This window comes from Coptis chinensis, chromosome 5 (assembly GCF_015680905.1).
Source record: "Coptis chinensis isolate HL-2020 chromosome 5, ASM1568090v1, whole genome shotgun sequence".
NCBI classification, from domain to species: domain Eukaryota; kingdom Viridiplantae; phylum Streptophyta; class Magnoliopsida; order Ranunculales; family Ranunculaceae; genus Coptis; species Coptis chinensis.
In genome coordinates, this window is record NC_141460.1 from 67,589,762 (window position 1) to 67,602,733 (window position 12,972).

The window sequence follows — 12,972 nt, forward strand, 5'->3', positions numbered from 1 at the left end:
GAATTTTTATTCTTAATAAATATTGCATTGTATTTTTTTTGGGAGGGGTTCTATACTCATAAATTGTAAAAATATGTAAACAAACTCATAATGGTTAAAATATTTATAAAATTTTAATTAGACTAAATTTTTGTATACATGATTTCCTAACTATTTTAAATATTGTCTTAAAAAATAAAAAATATTCAATTTTTTTTTTATAATTATCGTAAAAATAAATGGTCCATAATTCTTAATTTATTGACTATATTTTATTTTATTTAGGTAGAAATTTTTTATTTAAATTACTTTTTGTTGTGATCATGATTTTACCTAAAAATATTTAGCCTGATCTAAAATCTCTAACGATCATGAATTGTTTTAGGTGTTGTTTGTATGACATGTGTCCCCTTCATATCTAGAAAGGTAAAAAAGCTTGAGTACTTCACCAACCAACGAGTGCTGAAGAATGTAATGCACGATACACCTCCAAAGACCAGGAAATCTTTCTGACTTCTGAGCACTGTTTAAGAACGTGGGAACTCACGTTACTACTGAACCAACTGTCTCTCTCACACTCCATACTTTCACTTCAGTTCCTTCTCAAGTCCCTTTTAAACACCATTTCCCGAGACAACACATTCTTCCCCCGTCTCTCTCTCCCACGCTCTTCGGTCTTCTCACTGCTTCAATTGTACTTGTCCATTTTCTTCTTCTTCTTCTTCTTATGCTTCAAAGTTCAAACCAAGCCTAGTTGTCCTTTCCCTCTCATGTCACTGCATATCTAGCCATGGAAACTTCTCTTTAGTTACTTTGTTTTTTTCAAAAGAGTGTCTAGTGCTTCTTGAGCTATTTTTTTTTTTGGTGATAGTTAGTCAAGGCTTCATCAGTTCATACTCCCAAGAATATTGGTGATATTGATTTACTGATTTATGATGGACCATAAACTTAGTGGATCTGAGATGTCTGATCTAATAAAAGCTCAGATCGCAAGTCATCCTCGTTTTCCATGCTTGCTTTCTGCTTATATTGAATGTCAAAAGGTATATATTACATCATCGCAATATCTAATCTTTCCTTGTTTGAACTGTCCTAGAATTATTTATATACATACCAGCACTTACTCTCTACCCCACATACAGATTGGTGCACCACCTGAAATGGCCTCACTTCTTGAAGAAATCGGTAAAGAGAATCGTCCAAGTGGTAGTTGTAGTACTGAGATTGGAGATGATCCTGAACTCGACGAATTCATGGTAATAAACAATGCAAACAAAATAAAGGATTATGTTTTTTTTCTTGCTCATCAGTTGTCCATTATTTTATTTGTTATGTTGTGTTGTGTTGTGAAGGAGTCTTACTGTAAAGTGTTGGTTCAATACAAACAAGAATTGTCGAAACCATTTGATGAAGCAGCGACATTCTTGAGCAATATTGAGACCCAGCTTAATGATATTTGTGAAGGAATGTCTACAAGTAATATCTCAGCTGGGAACTACCACTCGGGTAATTTGATATATCTAATCTGCACCACCTTATAGTACTGCTATTCCATTTTCGCTGATATGCTGTGAACTTGAAATGAGCTGGGAAAGTGTGCCACCATTTATAATTTCTAAGACATAGGACTTGAACCAACTGCTTTGTGTTTTATCATGGTCTTGTTTTATGTATGTGTTTAATTCTTCTAATTTGCAGTTTATTCTATTTGAGTTTTGAACTATTAATCCAAGTTAAATATCCCGCAGTATTCATCAATTAATCGAATAAGAGTACATCAAATGCATAAATGAGAACTCTCTTGTCTCTTGTCTCTTCTCTTCATCAAATAGATGGATAGGTGAAACTCTACCATTTAATCCTCATTGTTAGGATGGAATTCCCCTAAAAGCCTTTGATCATCCCACCATATAAAAATTGATTTGAATCAAATCATTGTAGAGCAATCGTGGCTTAATCGTATAGAACCTAAATAAACCTAGTGCCAAGATCAATCTAGAGTGAGTATATTATTAGATAATTTGGCTTCCATGAAATCAAACTTAAAAAGACAAGGCTACTGACATGAACTTCTGTTTGAAAATATGATTGTTTATGAATAGATAGGTTGCTGATGCTTACAACCTGAGCAATTGAGTGTTAAAGAGTGAAACACAAACACATCTCATCCCCTCCACATTAGACAAGAAACAACTTTATGAAAACTTTCTTTCGTTTTGGTCCACCTAAGCAACTATGTCACTGTCCACTTAACTTTGGTAATACTAGACCTAAGCACATTATTTCCAAGATGTTAGGTTTATCTATTATAACTGTTGATTCACCCCGAAGCCCTTTCTGTACCCTCCGTTTTATTTTTTATTTATTATTATTATTATTTTCTATTAGAAAACTGAAAACCTGAACCTTCTGAAAACAAGTTGTTCATTGAAGACATATACATGCAGTCAATCCAGTTAGCTATAATTTATATTTGTTGAACCGTGGGTGCATTGTACACTTATAAAAAATATCCCAACATTTTCATGTTGTTCCTTTGTTCCTTTTCCCCCTCTACAACATGGGGCAGCACAACTCTCAATTTTTGGAAGAATGTAGTAATTAGGAGTAAGTAGTGTAAGTGGAAGCACAAGTTCATATATCCATATTGTAACTGCCCCTTTCTTATTCTTTCATTCATCTCTGGTCGGGGTGGCAATGGGTCGGGTTCGCGCCATGTCATATTCAGGTCATGTGTCAGGAAAGCAAACCCAAATCCGACCCAATTACTAATCGTGTCGAGTTTGTCAAATCCAAGCCCAATCTACATAAGGGTGGAATTTGAGCCGAGCGGCTCAGACTCAGCTCGTTTAAGCTCGGTTCGAGCTCGCTCGTGTAACAAATGAGTTTGATGATGCTCGGCTCGTTTAGTTCAAATAGCATATTTGTAGTGTAAAATAACCGAGCTACTTGTTTAACTATATGAGCCGAGCTCGAGCTCAATTTAAGACTCGTATAATAAACAAGCCGAACTTGAGCATAGTAAAGCTCGGCTCATTTAGCTTGAATTCCACCTTTAAACCCGCCAATAACAGGTGACCCGCTAAGCCAGTGGGTCAATTTCGGATTGAGTTTATAGATAACCGGTATGCAAAATATTTTGTATTTCACAATTTTATTTAACAAAAATGGATTAATTTTTTTTTTATCAAGTCTAAAAAACCATCCATAATTCAATTACATATCAATAAAAACTAAACAACGAAACATATATTTATTGAATGAATATATATAACAACTTAATGACTTATCCATCACTTTTTAGTTTTTTATTATATGTAGTTGGATAATGATCTAGATCTTAAAAAGTTAGGAAACACAACTTAAAACAGGTCATATGGGTCACGGGTTGATGACCCAACCCAATAGACCCGAGAATTAATCGGGTCTACTAACGGGTTATTCGGGTTAACATATGTGACCCTAACTCAACCCATTTATTTGACCGGTTCGGCGGGTCAATCCTTAAATGACCCAAAAGCCTTTTTTTTTTCCAAACCCAAACCCGCTAATATCATGTCGGGTTTGCGGGTCGTGTACAAAACTGCCACCCCTAGTCTTTGGCTATTTTTTTACCATCTCCTACCCCAGTCCACGGGTGTTCTCTTTATATTATTAAATGATATGCAGGAATGTCATATTCTCGACCCACCATTGCTTAGTGGAATGTCACTTGGTCACTATCACTTATAGAAAACATGCTTATGTCCCAATAATTATTCATGTAGACTCTATGGTTTAGTGTGTTAAATGTGGTGGTCAGATGACAATCAATATTACAATGATTTGGAGTATGACGAGGAAGAATGCATGATCAATTTTGAGTACTCGGGAGGAGTGGATCACGGAGTTGGTGTGGTGGTTGTGAAAACAAGAAGGGAGGACGAACTGGATTAAGGGCACTGTGGTTGTACTGGGAATGATACTGCAATGTACCATGGTGGTGGCCCCTAGCTTTTTGCATATTTTCTGCTTCTGTTTTCAGGCTTTTTTTTAGCTACTATACCATTTTTTTTCTTTCTTCGGCATGGAGTTATCGGGTGTACTTGGGTTGTTTGGGTTTTGGTCCCTGATCATTAGTTGTTGCTATTTGTCTTGGTGTTGATGTAATGCTCACAATTATATCAGTTAAATCTCTTTCACTTATCAAAAAATATAAAGTGTGTTAACTGTGCTAATGATGTATCCAGATGAAGCAGTTGGATCTTCAGAAGAGGAGCTAAGCTGTGGAGAGTTCGAAGCATCAGGAAGCCAGGATTTTTCTGGTCCCAGCCCAGCTAATATGGAGCTGAAAAATATGCTTATGCAGAAATACAGTGGCTATCTTAGCAATCTGAGGAAGGACTTCTTGAAGAAAAGGAAGAAAGGGAAGTTATCAAAGGATGCGAGGACGACATTGCTGGACTGGTGGAACACCCATTATAGATGGCCTTATCCCACGGTAAAATTCTACAAATTTAATATACTATAGCTCTTCCTGTTTCTGGCTCTACAGGTTAGTGCATTGGATATATACTCAAAATGATATATGATTAGTATCAATAACTGTCATAACTGCATGGTTTAGATTTATGATTGATATCTTCGCCACACATAGTTACAGGCCAGTTTCCGAGTGTGACTTGTACGCCGTTGGGAGATCCCAATAGCTAGCCTTGATTTCTGAGTAATTTTATCAGATCTAAAACCTAAAAGTACCAACTGATCGATGAAGACTTCAAAGTTTTCTTCCCAATGTTGGGAGAGACGTACTCATTCAATCTTCAACAATTTCCCATGGTATGATGTTGAACAAAAGCTGCGATATGAAATTTCGGATAACTTACCAGTTTTCTGAATTTGCATACCTGTCTTTATCTAGATTCCTCATGAAACCACTACAGAGTGAATACCCCAATAAAGGCACTATAAGAGATTAAGAACTTATTTTCAGTGCATAATGCATACCGGCCAGTTGTCAAACATTACTTTCTTTTAGCATGGTGATATGGAACTTCCACCACAAAAGCTTGTACACTTTGGGCAACTCAGATTCTGTGAACTTGTTCTCAACTTCTCATCAGTTCCTACATGTGAAATTATTTTTTAAAATTACCTATGCGCATGCCATATGTTATCTTATATAAAATTGCTGCTATTCATTTTTGTTTCTCTCTTATATTTAGTACATGTGTGTTACTGTTCTGCAAAACACATTTTCCTTTGCTTCAGATATGCTGTCTCTTCTACTCTTTCCCCAAATGTTTGGTGTATGCTGAATTGGTAAATGACCTTTGTAGCTTAGCACCTTACTGATTCAATTTGCATAGCATGTTCTTCACAATACATTAGACCTTCTACACGTGCATACATGGCCAGGCCTTTCTGGCAAGGAAGACATCCAATGAAGTACAATCTTACGTTGTTCTTATTAGTTGATAATAACCAATTTGAAGCCTTGAGCTAGACTTTCAGCCCAGTCCCTGTGTACATTTAACGTTTCTGCAAAAAGGCCTTGCGCAACACATGGAAGGAACTGATTCAATTCACCATGCAAATGAATATCCTACATATATGTTCATTTTGTTGTATTGTTTTGCCAAACTTATTTTGAATATGTAGTCCGGGGTTTTGCTCCTGTCGTTTGACGAGGTATTTCACTTACAACACATGAAACTTTTATTGGATGGTGCCTGATTACTTGAATTTCTTTATTAAGAATATCTTGATGATCATTGTTCAAATAGTGACAGTGATAACTTATTTCACATCACTATTGATAAGCAAATTTTTTTATCCAGCTAACAAATTAATATATGCTAATTTTCCGAGTAGTAATGAATGGTGAACGCAGGAAGAAGACAAGATAAAGCTAGCAGAGGTGACTGGGCTTGACCAGAAGCAGATTAACAACTGGTTCATCAACCAGAGGAAGCGACATTGGAGACCATCTGAAGACATGCGCTTTGCTGTTATGGAAGGGATAAGTGGTGGGGAAGGGCATGTGTTTTATGACATCCCTGGAGCAATCAAGAATGACGAGTAATGATGCTGTCATGTGTTTGTGATTTGTTTTTTTATTCAAGTTGTAGGTTTGATTTTAGGAGAAATTGCATATAAAGATATACTCAAACTTGACAATTAAGTAATTGCAAATTCCTTGAATACAGTAGAAGTATAAAGTTAGCAAGAGTGACTGACTCCAATATTTTCATTAGTTTTGGTAGAACTGTAGAAGCTCAAATTACAAATTAAATAAAGTTAGTTAAAGAGTTGTTTCAATATTGAATATTGTGTTCTCTACTGGTTTCCTTGTGCTATATTCTAGTGAAACACCAGACTTGAAACGAATGAAGTATTTGTACGCCAATTCATGTGCAAAAGACATTGAAAGTTGAACGACAACAACAAATATGTGTTATATAATTTTCTACATGGAATTACTTCTTCTTTTTCTGAAACTTTCAAAATTTCAAGAATTTCAAGAATTTCGAAATATGATCTCTGCAAACCAACATAACTAGTTCATACGAAAAAAATGATCATCTCTACAACTCCCAAACCTTTGACAAACCTGAAATTCCAAGAAAAATCTCGACCCAAGAAACGGGATACCGCGATTTCACTTCTTCAAGTTCACTCTCTCCTTATCAAAACTTCCCTCATTCATGAAAAATACGCATTCGGACGCCTCATCTTACGCTACGCATCTACGGACGTTAACTATACGCGTAAGCTCTTCGACACCGTCAGTTTTCCTCGAAATGCATTTATATATAATACCATGATTAGAGCTTATCTGAAATGTGGTAATGCAAGAGATGCATTTCTTGTTTATGTACAAATGGTGTGTGAGGAGGAGTGTGTTTTATACCCTGATGATTTTACTTTCACGTTTGTTTTCGCTGCGTGTTCCAAGTTATTAGGTGTGTTTGAAGGGAAACAAGCACATGCACAAATGGTGAAATGCCCAGTTAAGTTTGGGACACATTCATGGAACTCATTGATGGATTTTTATGTGAAGAGTGGGGAAATGGTGTCGGTGGTTCAGAGAGTTTTTGATGGCATTGAGAACCCGGATATTGTTTCTTGGAATTCTTTGCTTGATGGGTATGTGAAGTCGGGGCGAGTAGATGAGTGTACAAGGGTTTTTGATGAAATGCCGTGTAGAGATACCGTTTCTTGGACAATGATGCTTGTTGGGTGTGTAAATGCTGGTTTGTTGAGTGAGGCTAGATATGTATTTGATGAGATGCCGGAGCGGAATGTTGTCTCTTGGAGTGCGATGATCAGTGGTTATGTTAAGGATGGTTGTTGGAAGGAAGCTTTGGGCCTTTTTAAGGAAATGCAAGTTGTTGGTGTTTTGGCAGATAAGGTTATGTTGACGTCTGTGTTGTCTGCTTGTGCTAGCTTAGGAGCTCTTGATCAAGGTTGTTGGATTCACTCTTATATTGACAAACATGGTATTGAAGTCGATGCTCATTTATCTACAGCTTTGGTGGATATGTATAGCAAATGTGGGAGAGTAGAAGTGGCTCTTGATGTCTTTTGGAGAGCGCCAGACAAGAAGGTTTTCCTTTGGAATTCCATACTAGGAGGACTTGCTATGCATTCACGTGGGAAGGAAGCGCTTACGCTATTCTCAGAAATGTTGGACGGACAAATAATACCAAATGAGATCACGTTCATTTGTGTTTTAGCAGCATGTAGCCATTCAGGTCTTGTCGATGATGGATTGCGTATCTTCCACAGTTTGGTAAAAGAATCTGACATAACACCCACGGTCGAACACTACGGATGTGTAGTGGATATTCTTAGTCGTGCAGGTTTGTTAAAAGATGCAAGACAGTTCATAAATACCATGCCAATGGAAGCTAATGGTAGTATATGGAGAACTCTCCTTGGCTCCTGCAAGCTATATGGTGATTTTGAGCTGGGAATGGAAGTAGGGAGGATTTTGATTGAGCTAGAGCCACTAAATGACGCAAATTATGTGTTAATGTCAAACATTTATGCAATTGGTAATAGGTGGGATGATGTTGGGACATTGAGGAGAATCATGAAGGCAAGAGGGGTGAGGAAGAGTCCTGGTTGTAGCTCGATTGAGTTGGATGGTGTTGTCCATGAGTTCATTGCAGGTGACAGTTTGCACCCTCAAAGTCAAGATATTTGTGAATTGTTAGATAAATTGGCCAGGCAATTTTCAGTGACTCAGAAAGATGAATTATATCATTTTCTCTTGAGCTGTCAATTGGAATCATGATTTCTCATTTGAGATTGGGAGATAGTCACCGAATAACGGCCATCTTGTAGGTCAATTGTCTTTGAAGGAATTAAGGAAATGTAGATGTGCATCCATATTGACCTTAGGAGATTCCACGTAGAGGATATTGTCCTGATTGATCCCAACTTCTGCAGAACTGCAGAAGACGGCGAAAAAGTTCTACTGTACTGGAAGTAAATGGTATGTGCTCCCGCTCTGTCACTCCTCAGTTTTTGGCCATAAGAATGAGTTAAATGAAGGTTTAGCTCTCATTTGTATTAGTAAATCCCATATCATTGCACTTTTCTGTACCTTGTGGAGCATTTACACAAGTTACTATACATGTACATAAATTATTCCAAAATTACTAATAAAACAGTTGGGTCTCCCTATTAAATATGTACCTTTAGGGTTTGAGTTCTTTGCTCTATATTTTAAGGACACTCTGCAATACTCTCACAATTTACATCAGGCAGGTAAGCGTCAAATTGTCATTTGAAAATCATGATTTCGTCTATCAGCTGATTGTTAAAACATGCTTCGCATTGAGCCCAAGTTGCTATAATTCTCAAGTTGTCCCCATAACCTGATGGTCTCTTAGCACTATGTTCATACACAGAGAACTATAAGCCTGTAAGATTTGAGATTCCCATGTGATATAAAGAAGCCTTCTTTGCACATCGGTCTGGTTGAAGAGAAATATCTGGATGTAGGACTAGCAGATGCTTTCAAATCAGGACAACAAACTCAGAATTGAGACCAACCTCAAAAATTCTTAACTTGTGTCAATATCTCCACCAACCATATAAGATGCTCAGTAATCTGTGTTGGGTGCACTGTGTCGATTTATTGTCTTGAAGAAGAAGAAGGAGAAGAAGTTTAGATTCGTTTATAGAAGTTCATTCATACAGTGTGGCAGAAAACCTTCATTGAGAATTTTGCTTTGTTCAACTGTCCTAACTTCCACGGCAGAACCTTTCTTTAATTCGCGTTAACAATTTCGTGGATATATATAATTCATTCAAGTGTTTCCATCGGTCGACCAGTCAGTGTTCATTCAGTAGAGAAGTTATTAGAAAAACATGGCACTAGACAACCATCCAGGAAATGTATAATGACCAAGTGCAAACAATTCTAAAACTTCAAACAAAACCACACATAACTTTCACACTTTTGAGTCAGTTAACAATGCCTACAGCTCTGTATAACGAACGTGAGTTTCTTCTAAAGTCACTTCAGTGTTCTGAAGATTATACTCTTTGCTAAAACCTTAATAATTTTCAGTCTTAAAGGCAGTGTTGAATACAGTCACTAGTGCTGCGAACGATGAGAAACAAGTTTCATAAAGAGTTTACTGAGGATATATCTGCATTGTTGCAAGTCATAGTTACGATTAGTCATCCGACTCCTCTAATATTCTCCAGTCTTTTTTGGTGCTGCAGTGTCTCTTCTTGATCACTGTTCAGAGTACCTTTAGGTGTGTAAGTGAACTAGAAACACAGGACAGCAATTGTCAATCATGCCCAAAAATAAAATTTTAGGATATTGAAACTTTGTGGTGCTTGGTTGCAACTTGCGGTAATAGCTACATTCAAGTGTAATAGGTAGGAATGCAGAGTAAAGCATGCCTCTCGGAGAAGAATTGCATCCCTAGAGTTATATTTGGTAAAGAGAGGAGTCGGGGCATTCTATCCCCCGGTTTTTCAAGTGGATATCAACCCATTATCGCAGGGCGCAGGTTTTGGGAAGAATAAAGGAGCATTGATATAAGATGATGTCCTTGAATAATTGTAATACTTGTATTTTGTCAACCAGAGAGTCAGAGCAATGTATTTAAGGAACATCAGTTAGAACTATACTCATTTGACAAGAGGATAAGTACTCCCATCCTTCTGATCTCTAATTGTAGGTTGGGTCATCAAGTCCAACGTACGAATTCTGCAAAACTGCACTCCTATAGCTAGAAAGTTTCTTGCTAGACCTATGTCAGCAAACTAGAATTATTCTCACAAGCCTGGTCTTTAAGTCGAAAGCTTTTTAACTAACTCTACCTTCAGCATGAAGTGGGATAGCATGCATTCATGAATATGAATAAAATGAGGCATTCAATGTAGAACAAGTGGCACTCTTTATTTCTTATAAATAGGTAGAAGCCCATGGTGCAGATACATAATGAGTTAGACATGAAATATAATTTTCAGCAACAATTAAAAGAGTTCCAATTTAATGAGGAAAACATGAATTGGAGATCCTGGAAATGAAAGAAATCAAGTGAGCTGCTCCTCCAGTGCCAAATCTTCAATCATGTTTCCATGATTAAGTGGATTAAAGACTTGGATCTCAGAACATTTACTAGGAAGGATTATGGGACCTAGTCCTTGTTCTAGTTTGTGGAGAGGCAATGAATATTTACGGGCAATGATAACTGAATTTATCACCTCATCAGTGGGATGAAAAACAGATAGAACCTCAAAGCCTCGTAGGTCACAAGGATCGATGATTGGGTAGAGGAAACCACGAGCCCCATGCGCACTCCTTAGCATCAAAAGGGCCCCTGGTGCCATGTATTTAACTAGGTGATCGATAATTCGAGCCTTCTCCTCCTTGTCCATACCGACTAGAGCAGCAAGGAAAATGACTTCGTAGTCCCTTAAATCAGTGGCCACATCCATGATATCAATTGTATGGAAAGACATTCGGTTTGATAAGTCAGGATCGGCCGAAACCAAACTAACAGCCTTGGAATTTGCCGACGGGTCGATGTCATAGTTGTGAAAGGAAGTAGTCCTCAGGTGTAAAGAAGCCAAAACGATTGATGTGAGGGGAAGGGGCCCAGACCCAATGAAGGCAACCCTACTAGGGACTTGGGTGCAATGTTTACTGAGTATAGTAAACTCCAAGAGGCTAAGTTTGAGGTAATTAGAGTAGTAAGGGAAGATGTTGATATGATCAAGTGGGTGTTCATAAGATCCCAAGAGGGTAGAGAAATGGCTTTCCAAGAGTCCTTCAGCCTCTCCACAGAGTCTAATGAGCTTTGAACGCATTTCTTGCACTCTCTTGCATAACTTGGTAACATCAATTGGGTTTGGTGGCATGCATGTGAGTACAAGTTGAGTGAAAAGCATGTTGACATCCTTTGAGGGCTTGAGACTCTGCAACTTAGAAATCTTGTCATAGATTTCACAGACCTCTTGCACTATTATCTCATCTTGGCAGCCCATGTCAACACTATGGGGTTATGCAGTTTTCTCGAACTCCCAAGGACTTCTTTTCTCTTTGAGTCTTGAGACTAAGGTACACTCCACACATCCAAAGGTGGTCCTATTTATCATACTAATTGGGGCCCACGGAGGAGGAGAGAGAGAGTTTACCCTAGACATAAACATATAGATCTCCTTTGAGGATGCTGCTATCCATGTTAGTTGTGATAAGTTAAATATTTTGAGTACAAGAAAGTAAGTTGTCTTATTGGATGTCTGACGTTGATTATTGCTGAGTTAATTATAATCAGGAGTCAAAATCAATATGAAGTATAGATTGGATTCTCCAAAAAATGATCGATGTAACAGCGATACATGAATATTTCAAGTTTTGAAAACACATTACTTCTATCCTTTTATATTTTATGTTTTTGACAAGTGAACCCACACGAATGATATAAAACTCCTCAGAAAAAACAAATTTCCATACTAGGCATAGAGCGGATATGTCCGACCATCATAATCTTAACCTGTTTTAGAATACGCCATGCATGGTAGGGGTCGAACATATGACTTCTGCTTAGGGAAGAGACCATGTATTCACTGATGAGCTACAGGCGCAATAATTATAGTGTTCGCAATTTACATCAGTTAATGAAACCTTGTTTATCCATTTCTTTATTATACCTCAATTTGCATTTCACTAACATATAAAGTCCTCTGACAGTTGGGATCAAATTATATTGATGGTCAGAATGTCGGGGTCATGACCACTCGGCCAATGCCACAAATTAACATAAAAAAATCTATTAGGAGGAAATGATTTGAAGCCTTTTATGAGTGATACCTGATAATGTATGTTTGGTTTTTCGCTTACATAAGAAATCCTATACTTTTACATATTTTGTGGTTTGGATTCTCTTACTTTTCCTGCTTTCACACCCTCATTGTACTATGTTCATGCGGCTACTTATATGAACGGACTACTTAATAATAATAATAGTCTATATGCTTTACACATAATCTCCTTTGAAACTGTTTTAATTTAATAATTATGTACTGTAAATAATTAAATGGCATCAGTGTGTTCACACTTTACACAAGCTTCATGTAAAGAACCTCAACACATTTAATTATGCATATCAGAAATTCTGTTGATAGATACTCCTTTAAGAAACGTTTTAACTGGACATCATTGATTATATTAATTTGCATCATTGATCTGCATTGAGAAACACCTCTACGTTTATTTTGATACAAATCTGACGGTGTCCAGTTAGAAAGTCTTGAAGGAGTCCCTTTCTGGAGTCGGAATAGAATAGAATCTTTCATATACATAGTAATATTGTCGATGAACGCTTGAACCAAAAATATATATATACATTGTCCATGATCATATATTTTCATATAGTATGGTTATACAACCACATTCAGTTTAACCAGATCGTTGACAAATAGACCAGATGGAGCTGAAACCGTGCAATAACTAGGATCAGAAATTTGTATTAAATC

At 37.2% G+C, this 12,972-nt stretch overlaps 2 protein-coding genes and 1 pseudogene across 3 annotated transcripts; 2 read left to right on the plus strand and 1 right to left on the minus strand.

Annotated features, from left to right (window-relative positions):
- The first annotated feature begins 452 nt into the window (after positions 1–452).
- Positions 453–6,279, plus strand: LOC147498489 (homeobox protein knotted-1-like 1). Its single transcript, XM_086560474.1, has 5 exons — positions 453–1,022; positions 1,122–1,235; positions 1,332–1,485; positions 4,209–4,459; positions 5,852–6,279. Exons 1-5 carry the CDS (start codon positions 912–914, stop codon positions 6,041–6,043), a joined length of 822 nt encoding a protein of 273 aa, XP_086416600.1. The 5' UTR covers positions 453–911; the 3' UTR covers positions 6,044–6,279.
- Positions 6,280–6,425: 146 nt separating this feature from the next.
- On the plus strand, positions 6,426–8,657 carry LOC147498490 (pentatricopeptide repeat-containing protein At4g18840 pseudogene; annotated as a pseudogene). Its single transcript, XR_015195507.1, has one exon. The product of XR_015195507.1 is annotated as a pentatricopeptide repeat-containing protein At4g18840 pseudogene (transcript).
- A 1,714-nt stretch (positions 8,658–10,371) lies between these two features.
- On the minus strand, positions 10,372–11,753 carry LOC147498491 (nicotianamine synthase-like). The gene has a single exon (XM_086560475.1). It carries the CDS (start codon positions 11,479–11,481, stop codon positions 10,528–10,530), a length of 954 nt encoding a protein of 317 aa, XP_086416601.1. The 5' UTR covers positions 11,482–11,753; the 3' UTR covers positions 10,372–10,527.
- Between the last annotated feature and the right edge of the window lie 1,219 nt (positions 11,754–12,972).

Bases quoted from the DNA above. Each gene is read 5' to 3' on its own strand.
- LOC147498489 (XM_086560474.1), top strand. From the start codon at position 912: ATGATGGACCATAAACTTAGTGGATCTGAGATGTCTGATCTAATAAAA. The intron at 1,023-1,121 runs GTATATATTACA...CCCCACATACAG, and splicing joins CTTATATTGAATGTCAAAAG to ATTGGTGCACCACCTGAAAT. The intron at 1,236-1,331 runs GTAATAAACAAT...TGTGTTGTGAAG, and splicing joins CTGAACTCGACGAATTCATG to GAGTCTTACTGTAAAGTGTT.
- LOC147498491 (XM_086560475.1), bottom strand. From the start codon at position 11,481: ATGGGCTGCCAAGATGAGATAATAGTGCAAGAGGTCTGTGAAATCTAT.